This window comes from Heloderma suspectum, chromosome 2, assembly GCF_057233095.1.
Source record: "Heloderma suspectum isolate Gila_16-S chromosome 2, 16-S_ref, whole genome shotgun sequence".
In the NCBI taxonomy this organism is placed as follows: Eukaryota; Metazoa; Chordata; class Lepidosauria; order Squamata; family Helodermatidae; genus Heloderma; species Heloderma suspectum.
This window is the reverse complement of record NC_139459.1, coordinates 46,693,523-46,705,537: the sequence shown is the minus strand read 5'-3', so window position 1 is coordinate 46,705,537 and position 12,015 is coordinate 46,693,523. Positions and strand designations below refer to the sequence as shown.

At 42.5% G+C, this 12,015-nt stretch overlaps 1 protein-coding gene across 7 annotated transcripts in view; it reads left to right on the top strand.

Annotated features, from left to right (window-relative positions):
- The window catches only part of SCAMP1 (secretory carrier membrane protein 1), a 72,812-nt gene that overhangs the window by 25,608 nt on the left and 35,189 nt on the right, over positions 1 to 12,015 (top strand). For 3 of the 7 annotated variants that reach the window (XM_084833411.1, XM_084833412.1, XM_084833413.1), the window contains 3 exons: positions 8,763 to 8,861; positions 8,966 to 9,077; positions 10,097 to 10,225. In XM_084833411.1, coding sequence (XP_084689537.1) covers positions 8,763 to 8,861; positions 8,966 to 9,077; positions 10,097 to 10,225 — 340 coding nt within the window. Of the gene's footprint in view, positions 1 to 2,926; positions 3,056 to 5,474; positions 5,569 to 7,773; positions 7,836 to 8,762; positions 8,862 to 8,965; positions 9,078 to 10,096; positions 10,226 to 12,015 lie in introns of those variants that run through there. The other 4 variants (XM_084833415.1, XM_084833414.1, XM_084833416.1 and 1 more) reach the window with 3 other exon arrangements.

The window sequence follows — 12,015 nt, the reverse complement described above, 5'->3', positions numbered from 1 at the left end:
GTGGATTCCGTAATCCCCATATGCGCACATTGTGACGGTTAACTTTACCGCTTAGATGAAACGTTGCTTCATCACTAAAAATCAAACGCGGTAAGAAGCTGTCATCCTCCATGTTCTGTAACATCACATCACTAAATTCTACACGCTTTCCTTTGTTACCTGCATGAAGACCCTGTACCAATTGTAACCGGTATGGCCTCATGATTAAACGTCGCCTTAACACACGCCAGACAGTCGTGTGAGAGATCGCAAGTTCTCGGCTGGCACGACGAGTGGACTTGCGCGGGCTTCACAGAAAACTCTTGAATTCTTCTCACGTTTTCCTCTGAAGTGCATGGTCGCGCTGTGCTCTTCCCCTTACATAAACAGTCGTCGGTACCAATGACGAATGCTCTTTGGCATTGGCGGATCAACACCAAAACGCCGTTGAAACGCACGCTGCACCGCAGCTGTGGATTCAGTCTTGCTGAACTGCAGAACGCAAAATGCCTTGTGTTGCGGGGTCGCCATCTTGCGAATGACTGACGCTAGGGGCTGTTTGTGCGCTGAGAGAGGCATCTAGTGGTAATCATTTGAAACCCTATGCCCCACCCTTTCAAGTGGTAAGAGTTTCATTCATGGGCGGTTCGTGGTTGCAGAGATATAGCGATTTCACATCGGGTCCATCTTTTTGAAACACCCTGTATTATGTAGAATTTTTAATTGGAATACTTGTACTTAAAATTTTACAGCATGTACTTCCCTTACATCGTTTAAATTTAAGAAAAAAAAACCCCAAAGGTACTGAAAACTGTTGACACACTAAGGGTACAATCCTATACATGTTTAGCCAGAAAAAAAGCCCTACAACTCCCAGCATTCCCCAACCAGCTATGCTGGCTGGAGAATGCTGGTAGCTGTAGGACTTTTTTCTGGTTAAATATGCATAGGATTGCGCTTTAATTTTAGCAACCTAAGGAACTGCGCATGATATGCTGACAGACACTAATCTGTATCAACAGAGTTCAACTCTCTTCCGCTAAGGTTGTTTCAATGACATACATGTATTCTCTCACATACAGTCAGGGCCAGAAATATTGGAACAAGGATAACTGGCATTTGGCCTCTGTACACCACAACATTGAAGTTGAAAGGAAACATACCCAGATGGGAGCGAAGTCAGGACTTTCAGCTGCAATTCAAGGGGTTTGACAAAAGTGGGGCACTAACCATTCAGGAAGGACAGCCAGTGGCATACACACACACCCATCATTGGTGGCTCATAAGTAATGGAACGAATGGCTGACAAACAGCTGCATGGCCAGGTGTGGCGTGTTTCCTGGGTACCCCATGACCAATCAAGCAGATTAAAGGCCTGGAGGTGGTTCTGAGTGTAACATTTGCTTTTGGTAGCTGTTCCCTGGAACTCCCAACATGAGGTCCAAATAGGTGTCCATGCAAGTGAAGGAGGCCATCATTAGGCTGAGGAAACAACATAAACCCATCAGAGAGAGAGCAAAAACAGTGGGAGTGGCCAACACAACAGTTTGGAACATCCTGAAAAAGAAGGCATTAACTGGCAAGCTCAGCAACAGCAAATGGCATGGAAGACAACTAAAGTGGATGACCGCAGAATTCTGCTCATGGTGAAGCGGAACCCTTTCACAACATCTAGCCAAGTCAAGAACGCTTTTGCGGAGGTAGGCATGTCATTGTCAACATCTACAGTCAAGAGACAGCTTTATGAATGTAAATACAGAGGCTTCACAACAAGGTGCAAACCACTGGTAACGCTCAAGAACAGACAGGCCAGATTAACCTTTGCCAGCAAACACCTAAAGAACCCTGTCCAGTTCTGGAATAAGGTTCTTTGGACTGATGAAACCAGATTAACTTGTACCGGAATGATGGGAAGAGAAAAGGAAAGAAGGAAAGGAACAGCTCATGATCCAAAGCATACCACATCATCTGTCAAACATGGTGGAGGCAGTGTTATGGCATGGGCATGTATGGCTGCCAATGGAACCGAGTCACTGGTGTTCATTGATGACCTGACTGCTGATAAAAGCAGCAGGATGAATTCTGAAGTGTATATAGGGCTATACTTTCTGCTCAGATTCAGCCGAATGCTGCCAAACTGATATTGCAGATGGATAATGACCCAAAACATACAGCAAAAGCTACCCCAGAGTTTCTCAAGGCAAAGAAGTGGGATGTTCTTCAATGGCCAAGTCAGTCACCTGATCTCAACCCAGTAGAGCATGCTTTTCACTTACTGAACACAAGACTGAAGGCAGACAGACCCACAAACAAGCAGCAGCTGAAGGCAGCTGCAGTAAAGGCCTGACAAAGCATCTTGAGGGAGGAAACTCAGCATTTGGTCACGTCCATGGGTTCCAGACTTCAAGCAGTCTTTGACTGCAAAGAATTTTCATCCAGGTATTAAAGGCGATCCTTAAGTTTGAAATGATGTTGGTTTGTTCCATTACTTATCAGCCACCAACGATGGGGTGGTGGTGTATGCCACTGGCTGTACTTCCTGAATGGTTAGTGCCCCACTTTTGTCAAACCCCTTGAATTACAGCTGAAAGTCCTGACTTCGCTCCCATCTGGGTGTTTCCTTTCAACTTCATTGTGGTGGTGTACAGAGGCCAACTGCCAAAACAGTTATCCTTGTTCCAATATTTCTGGCCCTGACTGTACTTACTAGGGATATTCACCTAAAAACCATTAATTACAATGTTGACAGTGCCAAGCTTGCCTAGTATTGTATTTGCAGTTGGCATCCATTCATGGTTACTAATGAAGTTATGAAATGGAAAATTCCGCAGAAAAATAAAGCACTGGAAAAATGTCCGCCCCCCATCACTGGGAACTGGAGTCAACTATCCAGACCTCTCAATACCGGTTTTCTGTTACATTTTTTTTACATATGGGTGAGATCCAGAGATGTGCTTCCACTGGCAGAAAGCATCTTCAGCTCGTAGAAGGACTGTTTGTGACTCAGCTGATAAGCATGGCATGACAAAAGCAACCCTAAATCCAAAGGAGTTTCTACATTTGCACAAAGTCTTTTGTAAGTCTTTGCGCAAACTCAGCCTCAAGAATTTTTAACTGTTCCATGAATTCATGCAGTGCAGCCTATATTTTCCTTATTTGCTGTCTTATAGTCTTAGGGGACATGATGTAGCCATCTTGCTGAAGCTGACCATGTTTGGTGTGTCTGTATGGGAGATTGCCTAGGACGAACCCCATGATGGAAAAACGTAGAATATAAATGTACTAAATAAATACTGTGACACAACTTCAGATACTTTGTGGTGCTGCCCAGCTAGCTCTTGTGCAAGAGTTCATGGAACAGTGCTATTGCATTTTCTCCTTTCACTCACAATTATTTGGATTCATATTGTTTTATATGCTGATATAATCTTTTGTATGTCTTTTCCCAACTTGTATATAAGACAGGATTCCAAGAGCTAAGTGTCCCCAGGGCTTTAGGTGCAGCTAGTAAAATGTTGATATTGATTGGCAAATCCTCATGTCATATCACAGACAGCTTTTGAATTTTCCTATCATTCCAAAGGAGGTTTCCCATGCAGGATCAAGGAGGAGGATACTACTTGAGAGCTGAAAAGGCTAAAGTTCCATAGCTATGGTGTTCTTTCACTGTAGGTTGCTATATATTTTGTGCTTGTTATATTGTATATGGTACTGCTAGGAAGAGACTTTAGCTCTGTACTAGACCACATGCTTTGTGTACAGAAGATCCTAGGTTCAATTCACGGCATTTCTAGTTAAAAAGGATCAGGTAGCAGATGATGTGAAAGATCTTTGCCTTAGAACATGGCGAGCTGCTGCCAGTCAGAGTAGATAGTACTGGGATAGATGGACCAATGTTCTGACTTAGTATAGGGTAACTTCTGATATCACCATTGTCTGCATACATGATACTGAATCATTTCTATACACCTCTAAACTTACCAAAGGCTTGTTACTATATCAAAGCTAATCCAATCTCTTACACATGTGTAAACAAAAAAAAAACGAGTATTCTCAAAATATGAATATGTGGTTTTGTGGTAGTTAGGGCCTTATGTACACCTTTTAACAATGCTATTGAATTATGCAGTATAAAAGCATTGGAAATTGCTGGAAAATCACTTCCACTCTTTAACAAAACAAACACACATACATTAAACAATTATGACTCTTGATAGGCTATTTTGTCTCCTCCCATCATCTCTATGGAGAGACATATGTGCTCATCACTTCAGAATCTATAGACATGGAGGGGCTAGGACCATTTAGGGATATGAAATTATTTTGGAGGGTGAGTTGGAAGTTGGGAGCTTCAGGGTAAGTGGGGACAGATGGAAACTGGGGGCAGTGGTGATAGGAAGTGGTTTGGGGAGGCAAGATGTGGAAGGGTGTCAAAATGATATTGGATGGTGATGGGTATTTTTAGAAAATAACCACTGATTTTGGTTCTCCCTGCCCCTGCCTCCTCCCTGCCCCCCACTTCAGTGAAAAACATTGAGTCTGGCTCTTGGGCATTTGGCTTGTTTGAGTTTGACAGCCCTGTGCCAAGTGGTCTTTGGTATGTATTCAATTTGCAAGTAGTCCTATTTTCAACCCACAATGTTCACTAGAACTTACTCGCTAGTAAGTATGCATATGGATTCAGCTAAAGTTGGAATCCTAAAGAAAGTCATACAGATATGCAAGTTCTTTCTCTTGTGCTGTACATAAGAACATAAGAACCATGCTGGATCAGACCAAGGGTCCATCTAGTCCAGCATTGTGCTCACACAGTGGCCAACCAGCTGTCAACCAGGAATCCACAAGCAGGACACAAGTGCAACAGCACCCTCCTGCCTATATTCCCCAGCAACTGGTGTACATAGGCGTACCGCCTCAGGTACTTGAGGTAGCACATAGCCCTCAAGCCTAGGAGCCATTGATAGACTTCTTCTCCAGGACTTTGTGTTTTAAAGCCATCCAAGTTGGTGGCCATCTCTATATCTTGTGGTAGCGAATTCCATAGTTTAACTATGCACTGTGTGAAGAACTACTTCCTTTTATCTGTCCTGTATCTCCCTCCAGTCAGCTTCAAGGGGTGACCTTGGGTTCTAGTATTATGTGAAAGGGAGAAAAATGTCCCTATCCACATCCTCCAGACCATGCATAATTTTGAACACCTCTATCATGTCTCCCCTTATGCCTTCCCTTACCCTCCTTTTTTCCAAGCTAAACAGTCCCAGCTGTTTCCCTCATAGGGGAGATGCTCCACCCCTTGATCATTTTAGCTGCCCCTTTCTGTACTTTATCCAGCTCGACAATATCCTTTTCTAGGTGTGATGACCAGAACTGTACACAGTATTCCAAGTGTGGTCACACCATGGACTTGTATAAAGGCAGTATGATATTGGCAGTTTTATTCTCAGTTCCTTTTCTAATTATGCCTAACATGGAGTTTACCTTTTTTTTTTTTACAGCAGCTGCACACTGGGTTGACATTTTCATCAAGCTGTCCACCACAACCCCAAGATCTCTTTCTTTGTTGGTCACCGCTAGCTCAGATCCCATCAGGTTACACTTGAAGTTGGGATGTTTTGCTCCAATGTGCATCACTTTACACTTGCTTACACTGAACCGCATTTGCCATTTCGATGCCTGTTCCCCCAGTTTGGAGAGATCCTTTTGGAGCTCTTCACAATTTCTTTTTGTTTTAACCATTCTAAATAATTTGGTGTCATCGGCAAACTTAGCCACTTCCCTGCTTACTCCTAATTCCAGATAATTTATTAACAGGTTGAAAAGCATTGGTCCCAATACAGATCCCTGTAGGACCCCACTATTTACTTCCCTGCAGTCCTCTTATTCCATGACTGTTAAGTTTGCTCAGGAGTCTTTGTTGAGGGACTTCGTTTACTTGGACTTCCAAAAGGCTTTTGACAGTGTCTATTGGATCACCCCTGTCTATGTGTCTATTAACATTCTCAAAGAACTCTAAGAGGTTAGTGAGACAGGACTTACCTTTGCAGAAGCCATGTTGATTCTTTTTCAGCAGGGCTTACCTTCTGTACGCTTACTAAGTTTATCTTTAATAATGCTTTCAACCAACTTACCCAGAACAGATGTTAAGCTGACTGGCCTGTAATTTCCTGGATCCCCCTTGGATCCTTTTTTGAAAATTTATGTTACACTGGCCAACTTCCAGTCCTCTGGTATAGAGACTGATCTTAGGGACATGTTGCATATTTTGAATAGAAGATCAGCAATTTCATATTTGACTTCTTTGAGAATTCTAAGATGGATAACATCTGGGCCCAGTGATTTATTTGCTTTCAATTTATCAGTATGGTTGAGAACTTCATCTTATGTCACCACTATTTGCCTCAGTTCCTCAGACTCCCTTCCTGAAAACATCAGTTCAGGCACAGATATCTGTCCTATATGTTCTGCAGTGAAGACAGATGAAAAGAACTCATTATGTTTCTCCGCAATCTTCTTGTCCTCCTTCAGTATTCCTTTAACTCCATTGTCATCCAACAGTCCAACTGCCTCCCTAGCTGGTTTTCTGCTTCTGATATATTTAAATCATTCTTTATTGTTTGCCTTAATATTGTCAGCAATATGCTCTTCAAAACGCTTTTTTGCATCTTATTGTCATGTTTGCATCCCTTTTGTGCAAGCTTGTGGTCCCTTTTGTTTTCCTCACTTTGGCAAGTCTTCCATTTTCTGAAGGAAGCCTTCTTTCCTCTAATAGCTTCCTTGATGCTGCTCGTTAACCATGCCGGTGACCTCTTGAGCTTGATGCTACCTTTTCTAACCTGTGGTTTACATTTTCACTGAGCTTCTGTTATAGTGGTTTTGAGTAACCTCCAAGCATTTTGAACGGTTTTAACCCTCCTGACTCCCCTTTTCTACTTCCTTTTCACCAGTTCCCTCATTTTAGAGACATTTCCACTTTTGAAGTCAAATGTGACTGTGTTGAACTTCCTGGGCAATTTCCCATTTTAATATATATTAAATCTGATAGCACTGTGGTTGCTGTTTCCAATTGGTTCAACAACATTTACATCTTGTACTAGGACCTGGGCAACACCACTTAGGATTAAATCCAAGGTCGCCTCCCCTCTGGTCAATTCCTTGACCAACTGTTCTAGAGCACAGTCATTTAGGGCATCGAGAAATTTAACCTATTCGTTTTGACTGGAACATGCATGTACCCAGTCAGTGTGGGGGCAACTGAAGTCACCTATTATGACAACACTTCCTTGTTTGGAGGCCTCCCTGATCTCATTTTCCATCTCAAGGTTGCCATGGGTGTTCTGGTCTGGGGGACTATAGCATGTTCCTAGCATTAAATTAGTTTTGGAGCCTGGTGTTGTCACCCACAGCGCTTCTGTGGAAGAGTCTACCCCTTTTAGGTGTTCTAGTCTGCTCAACACTACGGCCTCTTTGATGTACAGTGCAACACCTCCCCCAGTATGCCCTTCCCTGTCCTTCCTGTAGCGTTTATATCCAGAGATGACGTATCCCACTGGTTCTCTCTGTTCCACCAGGTTTCGGTAATGCCCACTATATCCACGTTCTGCTTTAAAACCAAGCACTCCAACTTGCCCACTTTGGCTAGGAGGCTTCTAGCATTTGCCTAGAAACGCCTATACACAGTGTCTCTCCCCAGATGTCTCTGGCGTGTACATCTTTTACTATGGCACTTAGGCGTCTTTGATTGGCTGTCACGTTCTACCATATACTCGTGGCCTTTTTCCTCCCATATCCCATTTGGCTCCTCCTGTAGCCAGACTTGACATCAGCCTAGAATTGCTCTGCAGACTGAACTCTTCTGGGTGAGTGGAGCTAATGAATACACATGGGACTGCTGAAGTAGGGTATAAAAGCCAATGAAAAGGAGCGGTAGCTAATCGGGAGGGTCACATCCAAAGTGAGAAACTGTAGTTTAAGGGCTGCTGGAAACCATGATCACAAACCAGGTTCATATTCTGGTTTGTAGACAAACTGTGGTTTAAGAAACTTCTGCATCCAAGCACGCAGGAGGTGAGAAGGGTAGGAGGGCATGCTTGAGCTCCTCTCTCATCCATGTGACAACAAACCATGGCTTCAAACCAGATGTGCTTTTTTCTCCAGAACATCCAAATTTATACAGATTTATTTGAACAATTCAGATGGCAGCCCTAGTAAAATTGAGCCGACAACATTTTAACAATTCCTATATTGAAATGAGTGCTTGGCACTATGAGTGCTCTTCGTTTAATGGGCGCAACATACAGTGGTGTGGAGAGACATCATTCGTATGCCCCATCTTGGGTATTGTTACAGTTTATGAAATATACAGACTTGACTAAATCATAGAATTGTAAAAGTTGGAAGGGGCCTTAAAGATCATCTATCCAACCCCCTGCTCAATGCAGAGCCTGCATTTCTATCCAACCCCCTGCTCAATGCAGAGCCTGCATTGAGCAGGGGGTTGGACTAGATGATCTTCAAGGCACCTTCCAACTTTTACAATTCTGTGATTTAGTCAAGTCTGTATATTTCATAAATTGTAACAATACCCAAGATGGAGCATATGCATGATGTCTTTCCACACCACTGTATGTTGCATCCATTAAACGAAGAGCACTCATAGTGCCACCATCCAGCTAATTATAGAAGAGCCTATTGTACATCTTAATCCTCTATAATTAGACTTAATAAGATATTATCTGAAAGTTTCCAAAAGCCTCTCTAAAATTATGTTCTTTTTCCCCCCCTAGCCACCACCAGGAAATGTCAAGATCCCCAACGTGCCCAGTACACAGCCAGCTATAATGAAACCAACAGAGGAACCTCCTGCTTATACTCAAATCGCAAAGGTATATTTAGTATTGTTGATAACAGAATCTCGACTTGTGGAATTCAGTCCTTTTTTTGTGCTTTGATTCTGTTGTTGCTTATTTCTCAATTTCTTTATCCTCAGGAACATGCTTTGGCTCAGGCTGAACTACTTAAGCGTCAGGAAGAATTAGAAAGGAAAGCAGCTGAACTAGATCGCAGAGAAAGAGAGATGCAAAGTCTCAACCAGCAGGGAGGTATGCCTTAACATCAACTCAAAAACTAACAAACGATAGACTGCAGTGCTCAAATTGCAGACACTGAATTAAATTGTTTCTGCAGTTAGTGTATGAGATTTGAAGTTCCTGTCAGTCTTCTCTTAAAACAAAAGTGACAATTCAATTGGATGCTTGTCTGTTCATACTTGAAACTACAGCATGAAATGTGGTATTCTTTTTTTCTTAGGTCATTACAGTCCTATATTATATAAATTAAAGCTATGGTTCCTGAAGTGTGATGCTGGCCTCCCTAAAAGCAGGACTGGACAATTTCTGGTTCTTCGGATTTTTGGTCTACAACTCCCATCATCCCTCATTGGGCTATGCTGACTAGGGCTAATGGGAGTTATAGGCGAGGGCATCTTAAAATCAATTATCCTTTCCTTTTAAACTGGAATAACTGCCCAAGTAGCAATTTGTGGAGAATCTGTCACACAGTCCTATGCATATTTACAAAGAAACAACTGTCTTTGTGTACAATGGAGCTTGCTCCCAGGAAACGTTTCATAAGATTGCATCCTGAATTATAATAAATCCATTCTGGAGTTTCAATGAAAACTCAAGAAGCTTATGGCTTGCTTATTTTAATAAACAATTGGACTGCTGCAATCCGCTCCCCTTTGCTTTCCCCCACGTGGCAATTAGACTTAAAGGCCTTCGTTGGCGTGAATGGGGGATTTTTAAAAGCCTAATTGCTGTGCAGGGGATGAACCTGGGCTAAAAGGAGAGACCACGCCCCAGCTTGGCAGGCCATATATCTGGAGCATAGAGATTCCCACCCTCTTGATTTCAACCCTGTATTTAATGAACTCCTTGTTAGCAGCGACAAGTGTCTGTTACATTAGCCCATTTGGTGATAATCTTTGTAGGAGTGTGTGTGTGTGTATACACTGCAGGCAGCATGCAGTATACATGAGTCTCTCTTCAGAAGTTACAAAAATGAAATGTGTGAAGTGACCCTTAGCATTCAGCCAAAAATTTACCATTTGCTGTTGCAGGAAGAAGGAACAACTGGCCACCACTACCTGGAAATTTCCCAGTGGGTCCCTGTTTTTACCAGGATTTCTCTGTAGACATCCCTGTAGAGTTCCAGAAGACAGTAAAAATTATGTACTACTTGTGGATGTGTAAGTAAAGTCTATAGAACTTGTGTATACTTAGAATTTCAATATTAATTTACATAGTGTTCATGTCAATAGTAGAAGTTGCTGTTAGAAAGAAAACAATTCTCCATAGGCAGGGACTTGGGGTAAAGAAAATGTATATTTGTAGACATTTGAGAGTATCACAATATTCCACTAAGGGAAGGAGCCCTTCCATTCATGTCTGCATCCAGCCCATAATATACAGATACCAAACTTTTTATTGGTTTTCTTTAGAAGCTTAACTGCTTACATAGCATAGCACAAATCTGCATTTCTGTGCTGTAAACTGTTAAAATATTCCTGACATCCGTATGGTGCAGATATCTATAACTGAGGCAGATATGCAGCAAAATATTTTCCTCCCAATTCATTCTCTTCTACTGACTCACATGAATATACACACATACACACACTGTTCAGTCTCTTGATTTATGTTTCCTTTACCATTTCCGAAATACTTTTATTTGCCAGCATGTTTCCATATTGCCACTCTGTAATATCAGGAGATGATGTGCCAGTAATTTAAAGGTATAGAGCATTTGGCACAGAGCTGTGGCACTTGGAACTTTGTTAGCAAAGTGCTATTGATTTATTTCCTCTCCTTCAAGCTGCAGCTGTATGGCGGCATTGAAGAAAGGCGGGACAGCAACATACTAAATATTAAGGAACTGGATCACAGGCAAGGTGGATAGGTGCCTGGCTGGCTGTAGCCTGCAACCTTTCTTCCTTCCAACTTTGTGGAACACATGATTACTTGCTGTTGGCTTGGGTTTCTCCAGACTTTGCTCCTTTTTTAGCGATTCTGCTTAAAAAGCCACACATGCTAATTAATAGCCTGAACCTATCAGTCCACTTAAGCTGTTTTGTGCAGCTTCCACTAAGGTAGCATCTAGGATCTCGCAGGTGGGACAGAATTAGACAATTAAGCCTCCCTGTCAAGGACACTCCGACCCCAGAGTACTTACTACTGGACTGCCCTTCCATCTTAATGGCCTTTTGGCTGCTAGATTACCCTGTTCCATGGTGGTTTATGGCCCTGTGTGGCAAGGCAGTGCTGAACCTGGAGCAGGCAGCTGATGCCAACAGTGTAGTATTGTTAGGTTGGTAGCTGAGACCTGAAACTGGTATGAGGACTCTTAAATCCAGTTCAGTTTCAGTTTGTATAGTGGTTCATGGGATTAGGCTGGTATACTGTGAGGCTAAAAGCAGTCACTTGAAATTAAGTTCCATTGGAATTAAGGAGATCTACTGCCAAGCAAATATGTTCAGGGTTAAGTTCTAAAGTAAAACTAGTTTGAGCTTGGGTAATGTTACATAAGTAAAATATCTTTTTTTGTGCTCCCAGTAAGGTGATGGGCATCTATCTGTATTTGTCTCTCCATTCTGTTCCAGCAGTTCAAGGCAGTAATACTTAACAATTGCAAAAACATGGACGAGTGCCTTTTTTTATCTTTACCCAAAGTGGTCTTTTGCTTTTCCTGTCTTGCCTTCATAGAATCATAGAATAGTAGGGTTGGAAGGGGCCTACAAGGCCATCGAGTCCAACCCCCTGCTCAATGCAGGAATCCAAGTCAGAGCATCCCTGACAGATGGCTGTCCAGCCTTGTCTTGAACGCCTCCAGTGTAGGAGAGCCCACCACCTCCCTAGGTAATTGGTTCCATTGTCGTATTGCTCTAACAGTCAGGACGTTTTTCCTGATGTTCAGCCGGAATCTGGCTTCCTGTAACTTGGACCCATTATTCCGTGTCCTGCACTCTGGAATGATTGAGAA